Source organism: Myotis nattereri, assembly GCF_964212035.1.
Source record: "Myotis nattereri genome assembly, chromosome: 4".
Lineage (NCBI taxonomy): Eukaryota > Metazoa > Chordata > Mammalia > Chiroptera > Vespertilionidae > Myotis > Myotis nattereri.
Genome location: NC_138079.1, coordinates 90494078 through 90513761, shown reverse-complemented (window position 1 = coordinate 90513761; position 19684 = coordinate 90494078). Strand labels below are relative to the sequence as shown.

The window sequence follows — 19684 nt, the reverse complement described above, 5'->3', positions numbered from 1 at the left end:
TTATATAGGACGGTGATGGCGAGCCTATGACACGTGTGTCAGAGGTGACACGTGAACTCATTTTTTTGGTTGATTTTTCTTTGTTAAATGGCATTTAAATATGTAAAATAAATATCAAAAATAAAAATCTTTGTTTTACTGTGGTTGCAAATATCAAAAAATTTCTATATGTGACACGGCACCAGAGTTAAGTTAGGGTTTTTCAAAATGCTGACACGCTGAGCTCAAAAGGTTCGCCATCACTGACATAGGATGTTGACTAAGGGAGACTGGGGAGCCTGGAGAGGATTTGCCTCTCTTGAAATAATCTGCCATTCTGAATTTCCTCTCTGATTTCCCTAGTTTCAAAATACCGGTTCAAAACTTCTTTGGGTAGCCGGTTTACCTTCCAGTTCTGAAATCATAGATTCGTGCTTATTTTTCAGCTTGGTGAGGTTCTTGGCCTTTTCTTCCTCTTCTGCAAGATTCGTCGTTAAGTCACTAATCCTCTCTTCAAGGAGTTTTCGCTCCTTTTGGGGGAAAGAAAAAGAAGCACCATTCGTCTTTTTTTTTTTTTTCCTTCCAGGATCTATGTCTCACTTTTAGTGATTTCCAGATAAATAGTTGAAAACCCACATGATAACCAAATACAGCCTCGAGTCTGAAACGGTGAAGAGAAGTTCCTTAATTTTCAGAAGTCCGCCACTTCTCACCTCACGTCACTATGCCTCTCATACTTCAATGTGCCAGCCAGTGGGGCCCTCGTTCCCTTCCTATCACATGCCAGCTCTTCCCTGCCTCAGGGCCTTTGCCCAGATGGAGCCATCTGCCTGGGGTGCTCCTCCACCTGCTCTCCCTGTAACTGCACCTCAGTCTTTAGGTTTCCACTTACATGCCACTTCCTCCAGGAAGCCTTCCCTGAATAACCTCCCTCCCTTCAGAACCCCGATCACAATGGTTATTAATAGTTATGTGTGTGATGATCTATTTGCTGTAACACTAGAATATAAGCCCCACAAGGGCATGGTCCCTCTCTGACCACACATGCCCTGCACCTAACGGGGCCTGGCTCATGGAGGTGCCCTGCTGACATCTGGCTGAAAGAACTAAAAGGAGCCTGCCCTCTGCAGGGCTGGTTAGAAGTTACCGACGAGGGTGACCGACTCATCCTGTTTGGCACTGGGACTTTTCCGCTTTTGGTGCTGGAAGTTCCACATCCCAGGAGCCCCTCCATCCCAGGCAAATCAGGACAGCTGGTCACCCTGTCCCTAACTGGAGGGGGCCCATGAGAATGTGGGAGAGGGCCCGGAGACTCAGGCACCTTGGCCTCCTTTGCACACCTTGGGGGCTCCATTGGTCATGGTGCTGCTGAGACTTGCTCCGTGGCAGCCCTGGTGCTGGTGATCCTGCCAGGACCCAGTCCATGGCACACCTGCATCCACAGGGCGGTCACAAAGCCACCCTGTCAGAGGTAAACCTTTGCTTGGCCTTCAGTACCTTTCATTTGGCTAAAACAGAAAGATAATCTGAAATCCTTGTCCCTGGGGAGCCTGTCATTGGAATGCAGATGCTCGAACCCACTCACTTTTGACAGTTTGTTGTTCTGATCATCCATGACCAGGATGTCATCCTCCAGTTTCTTGATCTTGGCCTCGGCCGTGACCTTTTCGAGTTGCAGCTTCTGCCTCGCAGCTTCCTCCTCCTCCAGCTGTTCCTCCAGGTCCTTGGGAAACGAATCACAGCCTTGTTTAGAAGTCACTCTCCTGGAGCCCCGGGGACTGGCACAGGCTGGGCCTGAGGACCCCAGTGCTCTGCAGTCTCGGAAATTAAGCTTTGCTTCATGGAGCCTCAGTCCCCTCATCTATAAAATGGGGAGAGTAGGCACCATGGTGGTTTTAAAGCGCGTCCACCCATTATACTCTTCCTTTCCAAGGTGGAGCCTAATTCCTCTCCCCTTGAGTGTGGGCAGGACTTAGTGACTTGCTTCTAACAAATAAAATCAAGAGGAAGTGATGGAGTGTAACACCAGCAATCAGGCTGTAAAAGGCACTGTGCCTTCCTCCCTGCTCTCTCTCCTCTCCCGACTCACTCCTTCTGAGGGAAGCCAGCTGCCAAGTTTGAGGACACTCAAGCAGCCACGTGGAGAAGCTCACAAGGTGAGGAACTGAGGTCTCCCGCCTACAGCCACGAGAGTGAGTCACGTAGAAGTGGGTCCTCCAGCCCCAGTCAAGCCTTCAGATGACTGCAGCCCAGCTGACATCTTGACTGTAACGTCATGAGAGATGCTAAGCCAGACCCATCTAGCGAAGCCACTGTCAGATTCCTAACTATGTGAAATACATGTTTATTTTGGGTGTTTTGTCTGCACCAATATAATTACCCCTCACACACAGCTGCTATTAGGAGAAAAAATAAAAGCACGCGAAAGGCAGGGCAGAGCAGAGCGGGCTTTAGGGAGACCTGTGTGCACAGATGGCTGTTCCCTCCCAAGCCTTAGTCTCTTTATCTGTGCAATGGGGACATATATCATCAGACGGGCCTCACAGGCCTGCCTGCAGGAAAGGTCAGCCCCTCCAGTGCCTCACCAGCATCTGCTGGGCCATCTTCTTCCTTTCTGCCTGCAGCTGCTGGCCCCGATCTTCCTCCTCCTCCAGGCGGGCCTCCATCTCATGCAGGATCTCCTCCAGCTCCTGCTTCTTGGCCGCCAGCCGGACCCGCATCTCCTCGGCCTCCGCGTACAGCTCTGTCTCCGCCTGCAGCTGCTCCTGCAGCAGGTTCTTCTCCTCGGCCAGCTGGATGCAGGGGTGGGAGGCGGCCAGTGAGTCCCCAGGAACAGGCATCCTGCCTCCCTTGCAGCCCCCATCACGCTCCCTGCCAAGCACCTGCGAGTGCTTCTGCTCCAGCTCCTTGAGCTCGCTCTCTGCCTTCTGCTGCCGCTCCTTGATCTTCTGCAGCTCATCCTCCTTGGCCTGCATCTCCTCCTCCTGCCGCGTCACCTGCAGCAGGGGCTTCACCTGCACACACACAGTCAGCGCAGCGTTTATTTTCATGGCAAAAGGGGTACAGTCTTGTAATAAAAGCAGATCAGTCCTTCTCAGCCAGGGACAATTTTACCCCATCCCAAGGGGACGTGTGGCAATTTCTGGAGACAGTTTCAGCTGTCACAACTGGGGCAGGGGGTGCTCCCGGCATCTAGTGGGCAGAGGCCAGGGATGCTGCTAAACATTCTAGACTTAGGGCTATGAAGGAAATGGGTGTGGCTATGGAAGAAAGTGGGTGTGGCTAGAAAAGAAATGGGCATGGTTATCAAAGGACACTGTGAGGGATCCTGTGGTGATGAAATTCTCCGGATCTGGGTTAAGGTCATGGCTGTAACCCAGGTGCCAAGGAGGGTGGGCCTTCATCAGATGCACCAGAGACAGGCCTGCCTGGAGCATCACCAACAGGCCAGGTTTGATCTCAAGCTCTCAGCTGCACACCCACGGACAACCATCTCCAGTCCCACATCTGGAGCATCTGGAGTGAAGGACCAGGGCTGGGGGTCCTGAGAGCCAGGTGGGGCCGGAGCACTCACCTTGGTGAAGAGCCTCCACCACTGCCAGTTGCGCAGCTTGAGGTAGGCGGCACAGTTCCTCTGAATCACCTTCATGGCCGTCAGCTGCTGCTGCCTCTTGGCAAAGGCCCTGGGGGAGGGGCAGGGAGCCGTGAGAAGCCCTGGTCACCCGACACATGTCTCACTTTGTCGGTTTCGCTTGTGATTTTGGGACTTGCATGAGGACAACCCCCCTTTTCTCCAGCTCAGGTTCTTCCAGGGGCTCTGAGCATCAGTACAGGGATACTGTCTCGGCACAGACCACTCAGATAATAGGGAGACAAGAGCCTTTCCCAGCCGGCAAGGGAGACCCAAGGCTCACACCATACCCTGGAACCAGAGCTGTGATCCAAACATCGAGGAAATCGGTCCCTGCTACATCATTCCTAGGGGAACGCTGCTCACCCCCAGCTGTGCCACGTCTTCTCCAAAGCTGAGTGTCTGACAAACCTATTCCTTCCTCAGGTGTATTTTAGAAATCTCAAACCTGACCTAGAACTAGCACGCTTCTTGTTAGGTTTGAGAAACCATGAACAGTGAGCATAATCCTCTTCTCTCTGCCATCTTGAACGTGGGTGAACTTGAAGAATAAAACTGCCCTCAGTAGTCTGGAGGCGGGTTGGGGGCTGGGGGTTGGGGTGGTAACAGAATTATGAAACTTAAGCTAGGTCTGTCCCTGGACCAAGAGCTCCCTAGATCTGGCCTTGACCATCTTGGGTCCCCTTGGCACTGAATCAGCTTGACATGATCAGGGCTCTGCAGATGACAGCAGGAGCCTTCATTCATGATGACATAACCCCGGACAGAGCGGCTCCACCAGTCCCTACCATCAAAGGGTGTAACTTTCAAGGACCCTAGCCTACACATGGCCCCAGGCTTCCCAAAACCGAAGGGGCATCAGACCTGCCAAGACCCTGCCTGATGAACCCCATCTGGACACAAGGCTATAGATAAAGCCAAAGACTCTTTCCTCGGGTACCTACTCATAGTCTCACACCTCCAAGATGATAACCAGGCACTGTTCTCAACCCTTTTCAGGAAGTATTTCACTGACTCCTCGTAAACTATTCCACGAGGCAGGAATGAATATGCTATTTTCCAGTGGAGAGACCTGAGGCGCAGAGTGGTCGAGTAACTTGCCCAAGGCCCATCAGCAAACAGGTGGGGGAGCCAGGATGAGAACTTAGGTCTAATGCTCTAGAGCAGCCGTGGGTCTAATGCTCTAGAGCAGCCGTGGGCAAACTATGGCCCGCGGGTCGGATCCGGCCCGTTTGAAATGAATAAAACTAAAAAAAAAAAAAAAAAAAAAAAGACCGTACCCTTTTATGTAATGATGTTTACTTTGAATTTATATTAGTTCACACAAACACTCCATCCATGCTTTTGTTCCGGCCCTCCGGTCCAGTTTAAGAACCCATTGTGGCCCTCGAGTCAAAAAGTTTGCCCACCCCTGCTCTAGAGTCATGGTCTTAACCTTCCCTCCTGCCCTCATAACCAGTGCTTATATTAAACGGTAGCATTTCTTCCCCCCAAGAAAACACTGCCATCCAATCAGTGGAGCATCTGAAAGCAGACGGCCTATGAGAGTCAGGGAATCAGAACATGTGGCCAGCCCGGCAGGTGTGGCTCAGAGGTTGAGTGTCGACCTATGAACCAGGAGGTCACGGTTCACTTCTAGGTCAGGGCACATGCCTGGGTAGCAGGTTTTATCCCCAGTGCGGGGCGTGCAGGAGGCAGCCGATTAATGATTCTCTCTCATCATTGATGTTTCTCTCTCTCTCTCCCCCTATCCCTTATTCTCTTAAGTCAATAAAAATATACTTTAAAAAAAGAAGAAGAACATGAGGCCAGCAAGCTCCCTGGAAGTGTGTGTCTCCCATCTGTGTGTGGGGAGGGGACAGTAGGCGGGTCCTTACTTTCTGGCCAGGTAGCCGCGACACATGGCCTGGAAAGCCATGATGACATCGGTGATCTTCAAGTCTCGCTCCTCTTCCAGGTGGGCCAGGACCCCGGTTCTGAAGAAGATTTTGCTCTGCCCGATCCTGTACAAGTTGGGGTCGAGTTCTAGGGCTTTGATCTGCAGAAGGAAGGAAGACAAGAGTTCCCATGCTCAGCTGTGCCATGTGGCCAGGGGTTAAGCCGGTGTCAGGGAGGTCACACCCAAAGCAGCTCCTGGCAGTGCCACCAGAGCCGGGAGGGCTGCCGCTGGATTTCCGGGGCAGGGCGGGGCGGGGCGGGGCTCACCATGAGGATGCAGGCTTGCTTCCCGTCCATGAAGCCTTTGGGAATGGCATTCGCAGCCAGGATCTCGTAGCTTGAGACACAGGGGAGAAGTCACCAACCGAGCGCCACTCCAGCATCCCTCCCTCCGCCACCCGCTCACCCACTGCCCCACCGGTGCCTGCCCTGGCGGGCTCACCGTTGGCGGAACTCCTGGAAGACGATCCTGTTGGGGAAGCCCTGGCGGCAGATGCGGATGCCTTCTAGCACCCCGTTGCACCGCAGCTGCTCCAGCACCAGAAAGGCATCCAGCTTGCCGGACTGCAAAGGTGGAAAGGGCGATGGGCCACCGGGGCTGGGACTCAGGGAGGAGCAAGCCCCGAGTCTCAGGCCTGGGTGACCCCCCTCACCAGGCCACCAGGATCAACCCGGTGAGGTCTCAGCTGAGGATCTCTCTCTTCTACTTGGTGGCACTAGCATTACGTAGCTGGAAACTGGGGCTTCTTCTTTGTCACCTTCCTCTTCCTCACTTCCTGTCCATCACCAGTTCTAAAGCTCCTACCTCCCGAGTATCTCCCAATCCACCCACTTCTCTCCATTGGCCATCGTCACTACCATCCACTCGCCACCATCTTCTCCTGCCCAGACAAAGCCCACCACAGACTCCTACCCGGTCTTCTCACCCCCAGTCCTGCCTCTCCTCTCATCCCCTCATTTGGTTTCTAAGGTGTAAATCTGATCATGACATACTCCTACTTTTAAAATCCCAGTGGCACCACGGAAGGAAGGCCAGGCTCTGGTCCACCCACAGGAACTCCCTGATCTAGCCCCTGATACTGTTCAGCCCCAGCTCTTCCCAATCCCTGCCTCACACCATCACACATCAGCATGCAACCACCTACCTAGCATTTTCTTGCCAAGATGCTTCATTTGTTACCTCCACACTTTTGTTGTACCGGTCCCTCTGCCTAGGACTCCCTCCCCAACCTCCCCTCCACTTCACCAAGTTGATGCCTCTCAATGTGCACATTCTCTAAGAAGCTTCCTCTCAGCCCTGAGGAGCTGGAGCGGGAGCCCCCACTGTTTGGAGTTCTCATAATTTAGCACATTGCACCACGGTTACCAGCTTGTGTCTGCCTTGCCCACAGATCTCCCGCCACCTGAGCACTACCGACACACTGGGTAGGATCCTTCTCTGTCGTGGGATGCCCTGCGCACTGTGGGATGTTTAGCACAGACCTGGCCTCTACGCACTGGATGCCTGTAGTCGCCCCCTCCCAGTTATGACAACCACAAATGTCCTCAGACGGGGCCAGATGTCCCCAGGGTAGGGGCACAACTGCCCCCAGCTGAGCACCCCTGCCCTAGACTATAAGAAATCTGCAGGTGAGGACAACAACCTTTCCAGCACTCTCTCCCCAGCACAGGCAGGAACTCAGGAAATATCAACTGGAATGATGAATTCGTGGTGATTTGATCCCTTGGACAGCAACTCCAGGGCTGCAAGTGTCTGGACACAGTCTCCCTTCCTCCCTGTCTTCTTTTGCCTCCAGGATGGGGAATGGACCCCAAATTCAGCCAACCTTCCATCATGTCAGATGGAGCCCTTGGGGTGGGGGGTCAGGCTTTCTTCTTGCCCCTCTACCCCTGCCTGCCTTCCCCATTCCCTGTAGACCCGGTGATGTCCCCAGGGGACGTTCTGACCCCACCCCCACCCCCACCCCCAGCAGCAGCAGCAGCAGCAGCCAGCGGGCGGCCTCACCCTCTTCTCGTGGTTGGGGATGATGCAGCGCACGAAGTTGGGCGTGGTGTTGCGCAGCGTGGTCATCAGCTTCCCCAGCTGCTCCTTGTACAGCTGCCCCACCGTGCGGAACATGCCCTTCTTGGTCTTGGAGGCGCTGGGCAGCGAGCTCTCCGTCATCTTGGCCATCTGGTCCAGCCCCACGATGCGGTCCACTGGGGGGCACATTGAGGGCGGCATCAGCCTCTGGCCCACCCTAGGGCCCCCATTCTTCTCTCTGCTGCCAATGCCTTCCCTCCAGCACTAGGTAAGGGGATTGCTTTCCAGCTATTATCTACTTGGGGGATCTGAGCTCCCGAGTGACGGAAAGCGTGTGGCAGGGGTGAGACAAGAGTTCAGTCTTTCCGACTCTGGATGGGGCACTCTCACTCATCGTGCCTCGGACGCTACTTCCTCCATCTGCCCTGATCGCAGACCTTCTCCCTGGGGCCCAGGTGTGGGGTTAAGGGGCTCTGAGGTGGTTGAAGGTGTCAACGAGATGTCACTAGCACCTGCCAACATGGCCCTCTCCTGCAGCCCCATGTGGCCGCCCCTCCTGGGAGCAGGTGTGGGCATTGGGGGCAGCTGGAGGAGAGGAGGACTCTGGTGCCCAGCTCTCCAGCTCCATCAGGTGGGGCCTTACCGTCCTTCCACAGGTCGGCCACAAACTTGTCTGAAGAGGCGTTGAGGAGGGCAGTCACATTGTCATTCAGCGGGTCCATGTTCTTGGTCAGCCAGGCAGCCGCGTTGTAGTCCACCTGCCAAGAGCCAACCTCCGGTCAGTTATGAACTAAGGGCAGGGCCGGAGTCCTCCCGTTCCCCTCCCAGATCGTCCAAGGTCAGCGAGGAAATGACATTAGCAGCTGCCATGGTGAGAATCCGTAACTCCAACGAAGAGACCAGCAGATCAGGACTTTAAAGGGCCCTGCGCACAGTAGGGCACCAGCCAATGGCAGCTACTGCTGGAAGGCCTTGTCGCTATTCCTTGCATTCTCCTAATAACGCTTCTCTGGCAGCCTCCAGAGCCTGGGATGATGCCGGTTGCCCTCCGAGTGGTAAAGAGCTTGGCTGATGGTAAATGTCTCCCTCACATGAAAGTTCTCCCTCATCTAGAGAAGGCTCGACAACAATTCCAGTTTTTAAATTAAGTTTGCGGACCTCTTCTCCTCTCTCTGATGAACATAAGTTTTGTAACTGGGAGATTTTGATACATGGATGTAAATTCCCAACTCGAATACTGACCGTGGCCAAAGCCTTCACTTTATTTATTTTTTATTATTTATTTTTGTTAATCCTCACCAGAGAGACACATCGATAGGTTGCCTCCCGCACGCGCCCCCACCGGGGCCAGGGATTGAACCAGCAACCCAGGTACATGGGCCGATGCTCTAACCACTGAGAAAAACCAGCCAGGGCAAACCTTCATTTTATGATTGTGACTATGAAATGGAGGCAACTCATAAAATCTCTCTGGTGGGTTCTTACGGGATGTGGGTTGTTATGGTGATGGCCAGGCCTGATCTGAAAGAGGACTAAAAAGAAACCACCTATAAAGTGGGGAAAAGAAAAGCATTATCCTTCTGTGCCTAAAGGAATGATGCTCCCTTAAGGATAGGGTAGGAGCTGGCAAACTTTTTTTGTAAAGGCCCAGATTTTCAGTTTTGCAGGCCATACCGTCTGTCACAGCCACTCAACTCTATCGTTGTAGCATAAAGACAGCCACAGATGTTATGTAATCAAATGGGTGCCAATAAAGCTTTATTTACAAAAACAGGCTGTGGGTCAGATTTGGTGCATGGACTATAGTTTTCCAACCCCTGACTTAGGGCATTGCCTGTTCCCATGATGCAGTGGGGATTCTGGAGCGTCAATAAAAATGCTCTAAGATTCTGTAAGCCAAACCAAGCTATGTCTTTCTAAATTACCCAGGAGGCACAGGGGAAGGTTCTGTACATTAACAGCCATGAAGCATGATGATGATGATGATGATGATGATGATGGAGAGAAGGAAGAGGAGGAGGAAGAAGAGGAGTTGACAATGAAAAGGTGACACCATCACAGATTTCTCTGGACGGAATAGGCTGCCAATGGCAAACCCAAGGCCATGATAAAGGAGATTCTTGTGAACCCAAAATTGGGTTTATTGGTCACTCCATTCTGGTTGGCTCTTCCTGCTGGGTTTACCCTGCAGCAGGAAGGATTTAGAGTCTATACAAGAAAGGACTAGCTGGCCACCATGGTTGGATTTTACATATATATATCTTGTCCCTTCCAGACACTTAGACAACAATCATAAATAGCCTTGCTTGCGATTTGATTTACACCAGACGCCTTTGGGTTCTGCCATTCCCAAGCTGCTCTTGCTCTGGCATCCCTCCTGAGGTCCCCGGGACAGACAGACCCCTGGGACACGCAGTGGGTACCTTCCCAGCATAGTGGATGATGGAGAACTCGGTTTTGTCCTTGAGCTGCTTGGGCTTCTGGAACTTGGGGTGGTTGCCCTGCTCTGAGCACAGCTTCTCCACGAAGGACTTGTCTGTGGCTTTGGGGAACCAGCACTCCTCGTCCAGCAGGGCGAGCACGCCTGGAGGGTTGTTCTGTGGAGGACAAGCAGGGCAGATCACAGCCAGGGCTCAAGCCTCAGGCTTGTCACCCAAACGCACACACAGGCAGCTCCCTAGCTCTCATACCCTATCTGCCTACATATAAAGATGGATTTATACCCTCTTTATTTTGGTTCCCTCCCTGCAAAATATATCCCCAAATTACCATGTGTCCAATGGACCAGCATTGGGGATATAAGGGCAAGCACCACCAACAGAACATGTTTGCTGCTATCCCCTAGTGGGCAGCACATACAACATCACAAAGATTTCACACCTTGCTTTATATATACACTAGTGTGCCGGCGCACGGATTCATGCACATTGAAAGGAAATTAATTACAAGAAATATTTTAATATCGCTATTCACCCTTTCTATATAGTAGAAACATCAACCAAATTCACGATTGACAATGACAGATCAAAACACACCCGTGCGATTGGCACCAGTGAGAGCTTCATATGAATCACGCATGTGCAAGTCAACTTAGCCTTTTATAGATATAGAATAAACTTGCTTAATTAGACCTGCTTTCTGATTTAGCTAAACTTTTTCCAGCCCAGTGAAGTACCCCAACTTCTCTTTCAGGTAATTGTCAGCAAACACAGCAGTAAATATCAACATGAAGCAGATTATTATTGTAGATCACGCAAGGAGAACAAAGGGTAAAATATTTAACTGTAGCAGTGTTTGACTATATTCTGTGCAGTGAGAAAACCTGAAGTGATTTTCAAGTTCCACCATTTCTTCTTTTCAGTCGGGTCAAGTTTCTAAACTTTCTAAATCTCCTTTTTCCTGCTAATGAAAAGAAAATAGGATTCTACCAAGTCTCCTATCTACCTACTCCAGGACTTCTGTGAGGATCAAATGAGATGAGGCATGGGAAAATGCTTCATAAACATTTGGTTACAGTATGAAATGTTTGCATCTGGCTATAAAGCAAATCAGGTTCCTGGGCTGAAGAAACTCCAAGGAGGCTAGTCGCTAGGGAGAGGAGGCCGGGTGTTGCTATGTGACATCATTACCCGGCACCCACAGCGACCATTTCCAGCTGGGCTGGGCTGTGGGCCGCATTTTGCGCAATGGGGTCTTGGCAGCGTTGGCTGCGATTTGGTGTGGCGTTTGTTCTGGGGGGTGGTGGGACCTGTGTCCCACTTGGGGGAAGCCGAGTGTTGGTTTGTCGGCACCAGGTCCGTGGTGCCGTTTATTTTTAAATGGCCAGTGCGCGTCATGGCAGCTCCTGCATTAAGCGTCTGCCCCCTGGTGGTCAGTGCACGTCATAGCTACTGGTCAGACAGACGGACACTTAGCCTTTTATATATATAGATTCACCTCAGGATTCCTGTTAGTAAAGCACTTCCCTGTGGGAGGCAGTCTAAACTAAGGTGTCAAGAGCGCAGCCTTATTTGCAAATGCCATTCATTCTGCTGGAATGGCCTTCACTTTTTGGACTCAGAATCGGGAAGTGCTTCCCCCTGCTCTGTCTGGCTTTATCAGGATGGTTCACTTGCTTTGTTTGTCTGGTTCTATTGCCCGCTCCTCCAGGAGGGCAGGGACCAAGTCCATCTCATTCACGGCTACATCCCTAACCCCTAAAGACGGGCCCGGCACAGAGTAGGTGCTCAGTAAATAGTCATTCAACAATTATCTATTGGGCATCTACTACGTGCACGGTTCTAGGAGTCTGGGATGCATCAGTGAACAAATGAATGGGAAAGAGGGGAAGGGAGGGGAGGGAGGGAGGGAGGAAAAGAGAAATAAAAAGAGAAAATACCGTTGCTTTAACATGTGGGGTAAGGGAAAGTGTGACTGAGCCCACAAGGACTCAGTGCTGGGGGAAGCGTGCACACACGGGGCGGGCAGGGTCCGCATGCCGCCGCCGAAGGTCACACACGCATGCGAGTGTGACGTGGGCCCTCACCGGCCGCTCGATGAGCTCGATGCAGGGCTGCAGGTCGAGCCCGAAGTCGATGAAGTTCCACTCGATGCCCTCGCGCTGGTACTCCTCCTGCTCCAGGATGAACATGGTGTGGTTGAACAGCTGCTGCAGCTTCTCGTTGGTGTAGTTGATGCACAGCTGCTCGAAGGAGTTCACCTGAGCACAGGACAGCGAGGGGGGGCCCGTGAGCATCGTGGATGAAGGCAGGGGGCTCGGGGCCCTGAAGAGAAGCTCCACCCTGAAGAGAGCCCCGGGGCCTGCCACCCTTTCCACCAGAGCCCGCTCTGCCATTGCAGCACCCCGAGAGGGCTTAGGCCCCACCAACGGCTGCCTACAGGTCATGGGGGGCTGGCAAAATGGACCCACTCTCCTGTCACGTGGTCTGCACACACATTGCTTTAAGGATGCGTATCTCTTCCATCTGCACAATGATTTGTGGAAAGAATTACCATGTAAGGTATTTTATCACCCCCACTTTGCAGATGTAGAAACTGAGGCTCAGAGAGGGAGTAGACAGGTTTGGGAATATCTGTCAATCTCCAGCCTTCCCCTCTCATTGAGAATGTCCCTCTAACCCATGGCTGTGAGGTCCAGTAGCCATGCGGCCCCACATGAACTAAGGCAAGACCCTGGAAATAGTGCTTGGCTCTAAGGTCACCAGTGGCCCAACCCCGGGGAGTCTGAGTCAATGAGACTCAATGCCAAAATTTTGGTGAGAACGGGCTGGGACTGTGGTAAACAGCTGGAACTGGCTGCAGCTGCCAAGGCTGCCGAGAGGCCGTTGAGAGCAGTGGCAGTGATCTTGCCACCAGGAGGGGAGTCTGTGTGAGAACAGGGCCCAGGTGGGAGATGGCAGGGGACCAGGTCCCGTTTGTCTGATGGGGGCCTTCTCAGTTGCACACACCAATGCATCGCCTGCTGGATTTCTGTCTCTTCCACCCTCAAGGTCAGCCTCCCCCCCCTACAGTAGCCATCTGCCTGCCTTTCTCCAAAACGATGCATTCTCCGAGGGGAAGCTTCACCCCGGAGAGCCACGTCCATGGCTGCCGTCATCCCACCACACTGTACCTCAAAGATCTCAAATCCAGCAATGTCCAGGATTCCCAGGAACGAAGCCCCTTGCCGGTGGGTCTTGTCCAGGGCTTTGTTCACACGGCTGAGTATCCAGCGGAAAAGGCGCTCATACGTGGCCTTGGCCAGAGCCTCCATGGCAAAGTCTGCCTGTGGGGGGGGTGAGGGAACCCGGTTACGCCCATGGGCTGCATTTTCACATGAACCCAGCTGATGGCTCAGAGTTTTATTCTTCTCCTACTTAGAGGCAGTCCTTAAAAAGCGAACAAAAAAGGAAACGGCGCCATCTCTGCAGAAAGCAGCCGTGAGGGATAGCGAGCTCAGACCTAAAGTAAACACCCCCTGTGAGAGGGGCCTGGCACAGAGCGGCGCCTGTTCCATCCAGGGGCCCTGCAGAGGTGGTCAGTCCTGCCTCTAGAAAGGGCACACAGGCATTTCAAAATCTTTTAGGTCAGGCCTGGTCCCTACAACTAAGAGATCAACATGAGGTCATGGGTGAGGGACTCTGGTGTTCTTGTTCAGTGTTGTGGTTTCAAAACCTGACAGGGGACGTTGAACTTTCTAGTATTGGATAGGCGAGGGACGAAGACATGGACAGAGGGAAAGGAAGATGGATGAATGGATTGAAAACATATAAATGGGTGAAAACATGGATGGAAAGATAAATGAATGGATGGATACGTGGATAGGTGGATGGGTGAATGGATGGATAAATGATGGATGGATGGACACAATGTGAACAGATAGATGAATGCATGGGTGGAGAAATGAAGGGATGAATGAGTGGATAAGTGGGTAGATGAATAGATGGATGGATGGATAAATGAATGGATGAGTGGATAGATGAATAGAGGGATGAAAATATGGATAAATGAAAGGCTGGCTGGATGGCTGGATGTGAGACCCTGCAGGAAAAAAGAGCAAGCGCATCCTTACCTGTTCTTTTGTCTGAGCTTTCTGTACCACATCCCGCCCGACTTTTATACGTGGGGTGAGGACGGCTCTGGTGAAATCCGTCACACTAATTCCCATGAGGTGACAAACTTTCTGAGCAGCTGGGTGGAGAAAACAAGCATATTTAGTGCATCACAAAGAGAAGGCTTGGGGACTAAGCACATCACATGGATATTTGCATAGACATTGGTGTGTTTTTGGTTGTGGTTGTTATTGTTGTTTTGGAGAGATGGATTCCTGTAACTTGCCACGTTGGGGAGTGTAACACATAAGCAGTGAACGCGGCATAAAGAAGCCCTGAGAGCGGCTGTGATTAGTCACCCCACCCCCACTGTATCGCTCAGAGGCTATGACAGGCTGGGATGGAGGTATGCTCCAACTGGGGGCTTAAGGCCAGATGTTCCAGGTTCAAGCCCTCGCCCCTTCCCACGTCCTAGCCAAGATTATGGAAAAGCCTGTCAACTTCCTGGAGTCTTGTTTTTCTTGGCTTGTAGAAAGAGTCAGCTATTTGGTGCTCTGTGGGGTTGTAACAGGGTTAAATGAGGTAAGCTATGGAAAGGGCCTGACATATAGTCAACTATTCCATAAATGCTTGCTCACTATTCCAAGAGACGTCCTTCAGCATTGTTTGTAGTGACAAAATATTGGAAACACCTTAAATCCATTCATATGGGAGCAGACAAACATACCATGGTATTTTCATAAGATGGAATACCAAATAGAAGTTAAAGGATGATCTCTCTCTCTCTCTCTCTCTCTCTCTCTCTCTCTCTCTCTCTCCCCACCCCCAGTGGTTCTCAACTAGGGGTGATTTTGCCCCCAGGGGATGGACATTTGGTAAAGTCTGGAAACTTTTTTGGTTGACACTTTAGGTCTTGCCATTACTAAGAAACCCTGATCTAGACAATGGTAAATATAGAATAGAAAAAAAATCAAGTCGAAGAATGATATCTTTAGTGTGATATCATTTATATAAATAAAAACACTCACAAAGCAACTTTCTATATCATTCTACTCCGTGTGAGCGAACGTACAAAGATGAGGCTGAAGGGTGTGTGGTGAGGAACAATTGTGGTTGCCAGGAGGCGCGGGAGAGAACGCAGCTGGGAGAACAGGGGAAGTGACTGTGTTTGCACATCTATGCTGCTCTGTTTCATTTTAAAGACAAAGCCGTATTACAAAATATTCTCAAACGTCAGTTCTGGATGGTGGGCTCGCGGATTCTTGTTATATGTGTATTTCTGCATTTAAAAGCTTTTTTTTTTTTAAAAAAAGAAATATTAACATGAAGACTAGTGTTGCGTGATAGTTTGCACATGCAAGTTGGGTGATAGAATAGAGTGGTTTTAGGATGTTTCCCCATCTCTTTGCAAGGGTGCTTTGGGGTTTCTCTTTCCCTGAAGGTCTCTCTCTGAGTGCGGAGTCCTATAACGCGCCATACTGGGGAGTGTAACACACAGGAAACATCTGACGGGTCTCAGGGAGGGTAAGCTCCAGGGGTTTGCAAAAGCAACACAATATGCAGCCTGCGGCTGATGTGGAGGCCACAGTGGGAGCTGGGAACCTATGTTATCCTTTTGGCTCAGCCACCAACAAGCACGGAGGTAGCTGGGCGGTCTTTTCAAAACACAAAATGCTGCTTATTTGTCAGATTCACACAAAAAAATACAGGATGCCCAGTTAAACCTGTATGTCAGCTAAACAACACCTTTTTTTCGCATTGGAATTACATGACAGAATTATGATATATACAGAATATAGAATTATATCCCCCAACATTACCTAGGACATGCTTAGAATCAAAGGCGTTTGTTGTTTATCTGACACTCAAGTTTAATGGGCATCTCCTATTTTATCTGGCGACTGTTCGCCGGGAAGCTTGGGTGAGGTCTGTCTCCCCCACAGGACCACGGGTGCCGTAAGAAACGGCTGTTCCTGTCTTGCTTCCCTCCCTACCTCGGTGCCGGGCATACAGTTCGTGCTGGAAAGTAGGTTAAACAGAACATGTGTGTGGGGGTTCGAATTGATGCTCCCTCAGGATCCTTCCTGATCTGAAACCTTTAGTTCTTTCCTCCCACGCTCTGGTTCAAGCACTTCCCACCGTAGGACTTCAGCAGCGAAAAGTTTGAAGAAAGAGAAGTCAGTGAAAATAGCGTAGGTGAGCTCTTGCGAAGGCCCCGAGTCACCTCGTCCGGAGACTGAGTGTGGCCCTCCCTCCCGCCCCCGCGCCGTCAGTTCCCGGGGAGAGGAGGCCCCACCTGTGTTGTCCGGCATGGACGCCTGGTCCGTGTTCCTCTCCTTCTTGAAGACGATATTGCCCAGCTGCAGGACGGACGACACCACCTTCAGGATGGCTGGGGGGAGGAGAGAGAGCAGACAACACCCAGCCGTCAACACCACGGTGCTCTGGAGGTCTGGCGTCTAAACACTTTTCTCCTAAAGAGAGTCAGTTCTGAGCTTTCAGGAGAAAGCCAAATTTCCCCAACCCCCTGCTCATGAGGGGGGAAAACATTTTCAAATGACCGCTGAAAACTGTGTGCTACAATGGAATACCATACTGGGTAGCCGGGGTTGGCAAACTGCAGCCCAGGGACCACATCCGGCCCATTGCCTGCCATTTTAAATAAAGTTTTATTGAAACACAGCCACACTCGTCCACTGGCATGCTTCGATGACAGAGTTGAAAAGTTGCAACAGAGACTGTACAGCCGTATGGGCTAAAATATTTACTATCTAGCCTTTACAGAACACGTCTGTCAGGCCCTGCCCCTGCCATGTAGCAAGGAGAATGAATGATTTACTACTAAAAACAACACACCAGCTGTAGCTCACAAACACAAGTGCGATGGAAAAAGACACCAAATGCAACAAGAACATACCATATAAGCCCATTTATGAAAAGTTCAAGAACAGGCAAACTATGCTGTTAGGAATCAGATTAATTATTCTTGATTGGGGGAAGCTGCTAGAAGGAACGTAAGGGAGCGGGTGGTGTTCTCTTATTTAAAATGGGAGCTAGTTGCCCAGGTGTGTTCAATCTATAAAAATTAATTGAATGTACACTTATGGCATACACAACCTCCTACATGTAAATTGTATGTCAATAAAAGCTATTTAAGGAATAAAACCAAACTCTATATTTCCCAACATATACTGGCTGGGTGTGCAAGATGCTCAAGGTAGGATGAAGAAGGGGAAATTTCCCCCACTTGTTGTCCAGGTGTCTCCAGACAAAACACTGTGTTCCCAGACCCTTGGAATCCTTCCGACTCCATACTCAGGCCACGTTACTGTTAAAATAGGTTCTGTGTTTGAAACCCCGCAAGACCATGGGTTACTGGAGAGTGGGGACTGCCCTATCATCTTTGTATTCCCAAAGCCTAATCCAGGGTCCAGACACACATGGGGAGATAGGGGAGATGGATGGAGGATGGATAATAGATAGAAGATGAATGATGGATCAAAGGATGGATTGATGGATGGATAATGGACAGAGGAATCGATGGACTGATGTATGTACGTGTGGGTGAATGAATGGAACAATGGATGGAAGGAAGATGAATGATGGATGGATGACTGGATGGATGGATGGAGGATTAATGCAAATGACTGGCTTTAGATGAACTCAGTGCAGATCGCCTAGGACTTCCAAGAAGAAATCATTGTGTTCTAGGAATAAACTCTAGAGTGCCAGCCTTCTCTGGGTCCTCGGGCCAAGCTGGGGTGACAGCCCTTCACAACAGCTGCCCTCATACCTTACGGACCCAGGCCCTGCTCAGCAAAAGGCCTGGCTGCCGGCCGATCACCCGCCTGTTTTCTCCCATCGCCACTGCAGAATGTGAGCACTGCGGTGGACCAGGCACTGCTAAGGCAGTTTCGTTTACCAAGAATGTATGAAAGGGGCTTTGTAAACTGTCCAGTGCTATACTCGTGGTTTGTAAACTGCGGATCTAAACTAGGGATCGCTGACAGGCCTGCAGAGCCCAGGGAAGCAGCCTAACTCAGGGTTTCTCAACTGTGGGCCTAGTGTAGGGCCATCGCTGTACCATGTTTAGCCGCATCCCTGGTCTCTAACCACTAGATGTCAGTAGTGCTCCCCTTACAGAGTCATGACAACCAAAAATGTCTCCAGATTCTGGCAGACATCCCCCCCCACCCTCCGCCCCAAGGGAGCTAACTCCCCTTAGTTGAGAACCACTGGTCTAAATGAACAAAGGGGACTGTGGGGATTCTTGGGCGCCATAACCCCACCTGAAGGGGAACTGCTTGGCCAATGCAAGCTTGGCTATGGGAGAGGCAAGCCCAGTGCTAACAGACTTCCGATCTTTGCAGATAATAGAGACCCATGAAATCTATCCATGTTTAAATGTGCAAGGCAATTTTTTAAAAATTCATATGTTGTGGAGGCCAACCTCTCCTGTGGGTCCAGGAGCCAGCAGCTTGCACGTTCTGGTACAGATAATGTGCTCATGACAGAACGGCGGCCACTCTCCGGCCACAGGAGATGAACCAACTGAAAGAGCTGGTGGACAGGAAAGTGGCGATCTGGAGGGGCTACAGAAATGGCGAGGGTGCCGAGGGCAGTCAGCCTGGGGCAGGGGTTGAAAACAGGAACCCGGGAATTATGAAGTCCCTAGTGCAAACCCCAGCTTTGCCTCTCTGAGCCTCAGCTTTCCTATCTGCAAAATGGAGATGGACACAGTAGCACCTGCTTCGTGACGTTTATGTCAGGAGAGATGATCAAGCAAGGGGCCTGCCCCATTGGGTGCTAAGTAATGGCAGCCACCTATAGTGGGTTTAACAGTACCCACCCCCCACCCCCCCGCCCGCCAAAGATATGTCCATCCGGAACCCTGGAATGTGACCTTATATGGAAAAAAAGATCTTTGCAGATTTAATTACGTATCTTAAATGAGATCACCTTGGATTAACCTGGTGGCACTAAATCCGATGACAAGTGCCCTGAAAACACAAGAGGAAACACAGTGGGAGGGGATATGCCAAGAGAGGCTGAGATGGGAGTGATGTGCCTACTGGCTGAGGAGCGCCAGGGATTGCAGGCAACACTAGGAATCAGGAGACAGACATGGGCTGGATTCTCCCTAACAGCCTCCAGAAGGAACCAACCCTGCTGAGACCTTGATTTTGACTTCTAGCCCCCCGAACTGAGAGAGAATAAATTCCCATTGCTTTAAGCCACCCAGTTTGTGGTGACTTGTTACAGCAGCCACAGGAAACTAATACACCACTCTTCATTACTGAGGCATAAAAAGTGGGTTTCCAACACATAGCATGTGTCCTGCCAGGGGCACACAGGATAGGTGATCTTAGGTGGCATGAGAAACTTATTAAAAATTTTAATAGTTAGGTATTTATTCTAATTTATTGGAAATAATAAAACCAAGGCATACAATTAGTGATTTTACAGAAATTGTTAAGACAAAGCCTAGAGCAGATGAGCTATAGAAATCCACCTCTTCATAAAAATATTCTGCCAACAATACAGATGGAACCCAGAAGTAGCATCAATGCCTGAAGTCTGGGA

At 50.9% G+C, this 19684-nt stretch overlaps 1 protein-coding gene across 1 annotated transcript in view; it reads right to left on the bottom strand.

Moving 5' to 3' along the window:
• MYH11 (myosin heavy chain 11) overlaps positions 1-19684 on the bottom strand; it is a gene marked incomplete at its 5' end in the record, with an annotated part of 57460 nt that overhangs the window by 21822 nt on the left and 15954 nt on the right. The window contains 15 exons of the mRNA XM_081090278.1: positions 386-509; positions 1565-1702; positions 2565-2771; positions 2862-2993; positions 3554-3662; positions 5488-5648; positions 5816-5885; positions 5991-6112; positions 7554-7747; positions 8215-8329; positions 9995-10168; positions 12097-12270; positions 13183-13335; positions 14122-14240; positions 16398-16493. Coding sequence (XP_080946404.1) covers positions 386-509; positions 1565-1702; positions 2565-2771; positions 2862-2993; positions 3554-3662; positions 5488-5648; positions 5816-5885; positions 5991-6112; positions 7554-7747; positions 8215-8329; positions 9995-10168; positions 12097-12270; positions 13183-13335; positions 14122-14240; positions 16398-16493 — 2088 coding nt within the window. The remainder of the gene's footprint in view (positions 1-385; positions 510-1564; positions 1703-2564; positions 2772-2861; positions 2994-3553; positions 3663-5487; positions 5649-5815; positions 5886-5990; positions 6113-7553; positions 7748-8214; positions 8330-9994; positions 10169-12096; positions 12271-13182; positions 13336-14121; positions 14241-16397; positions 16494-19684) is intronic.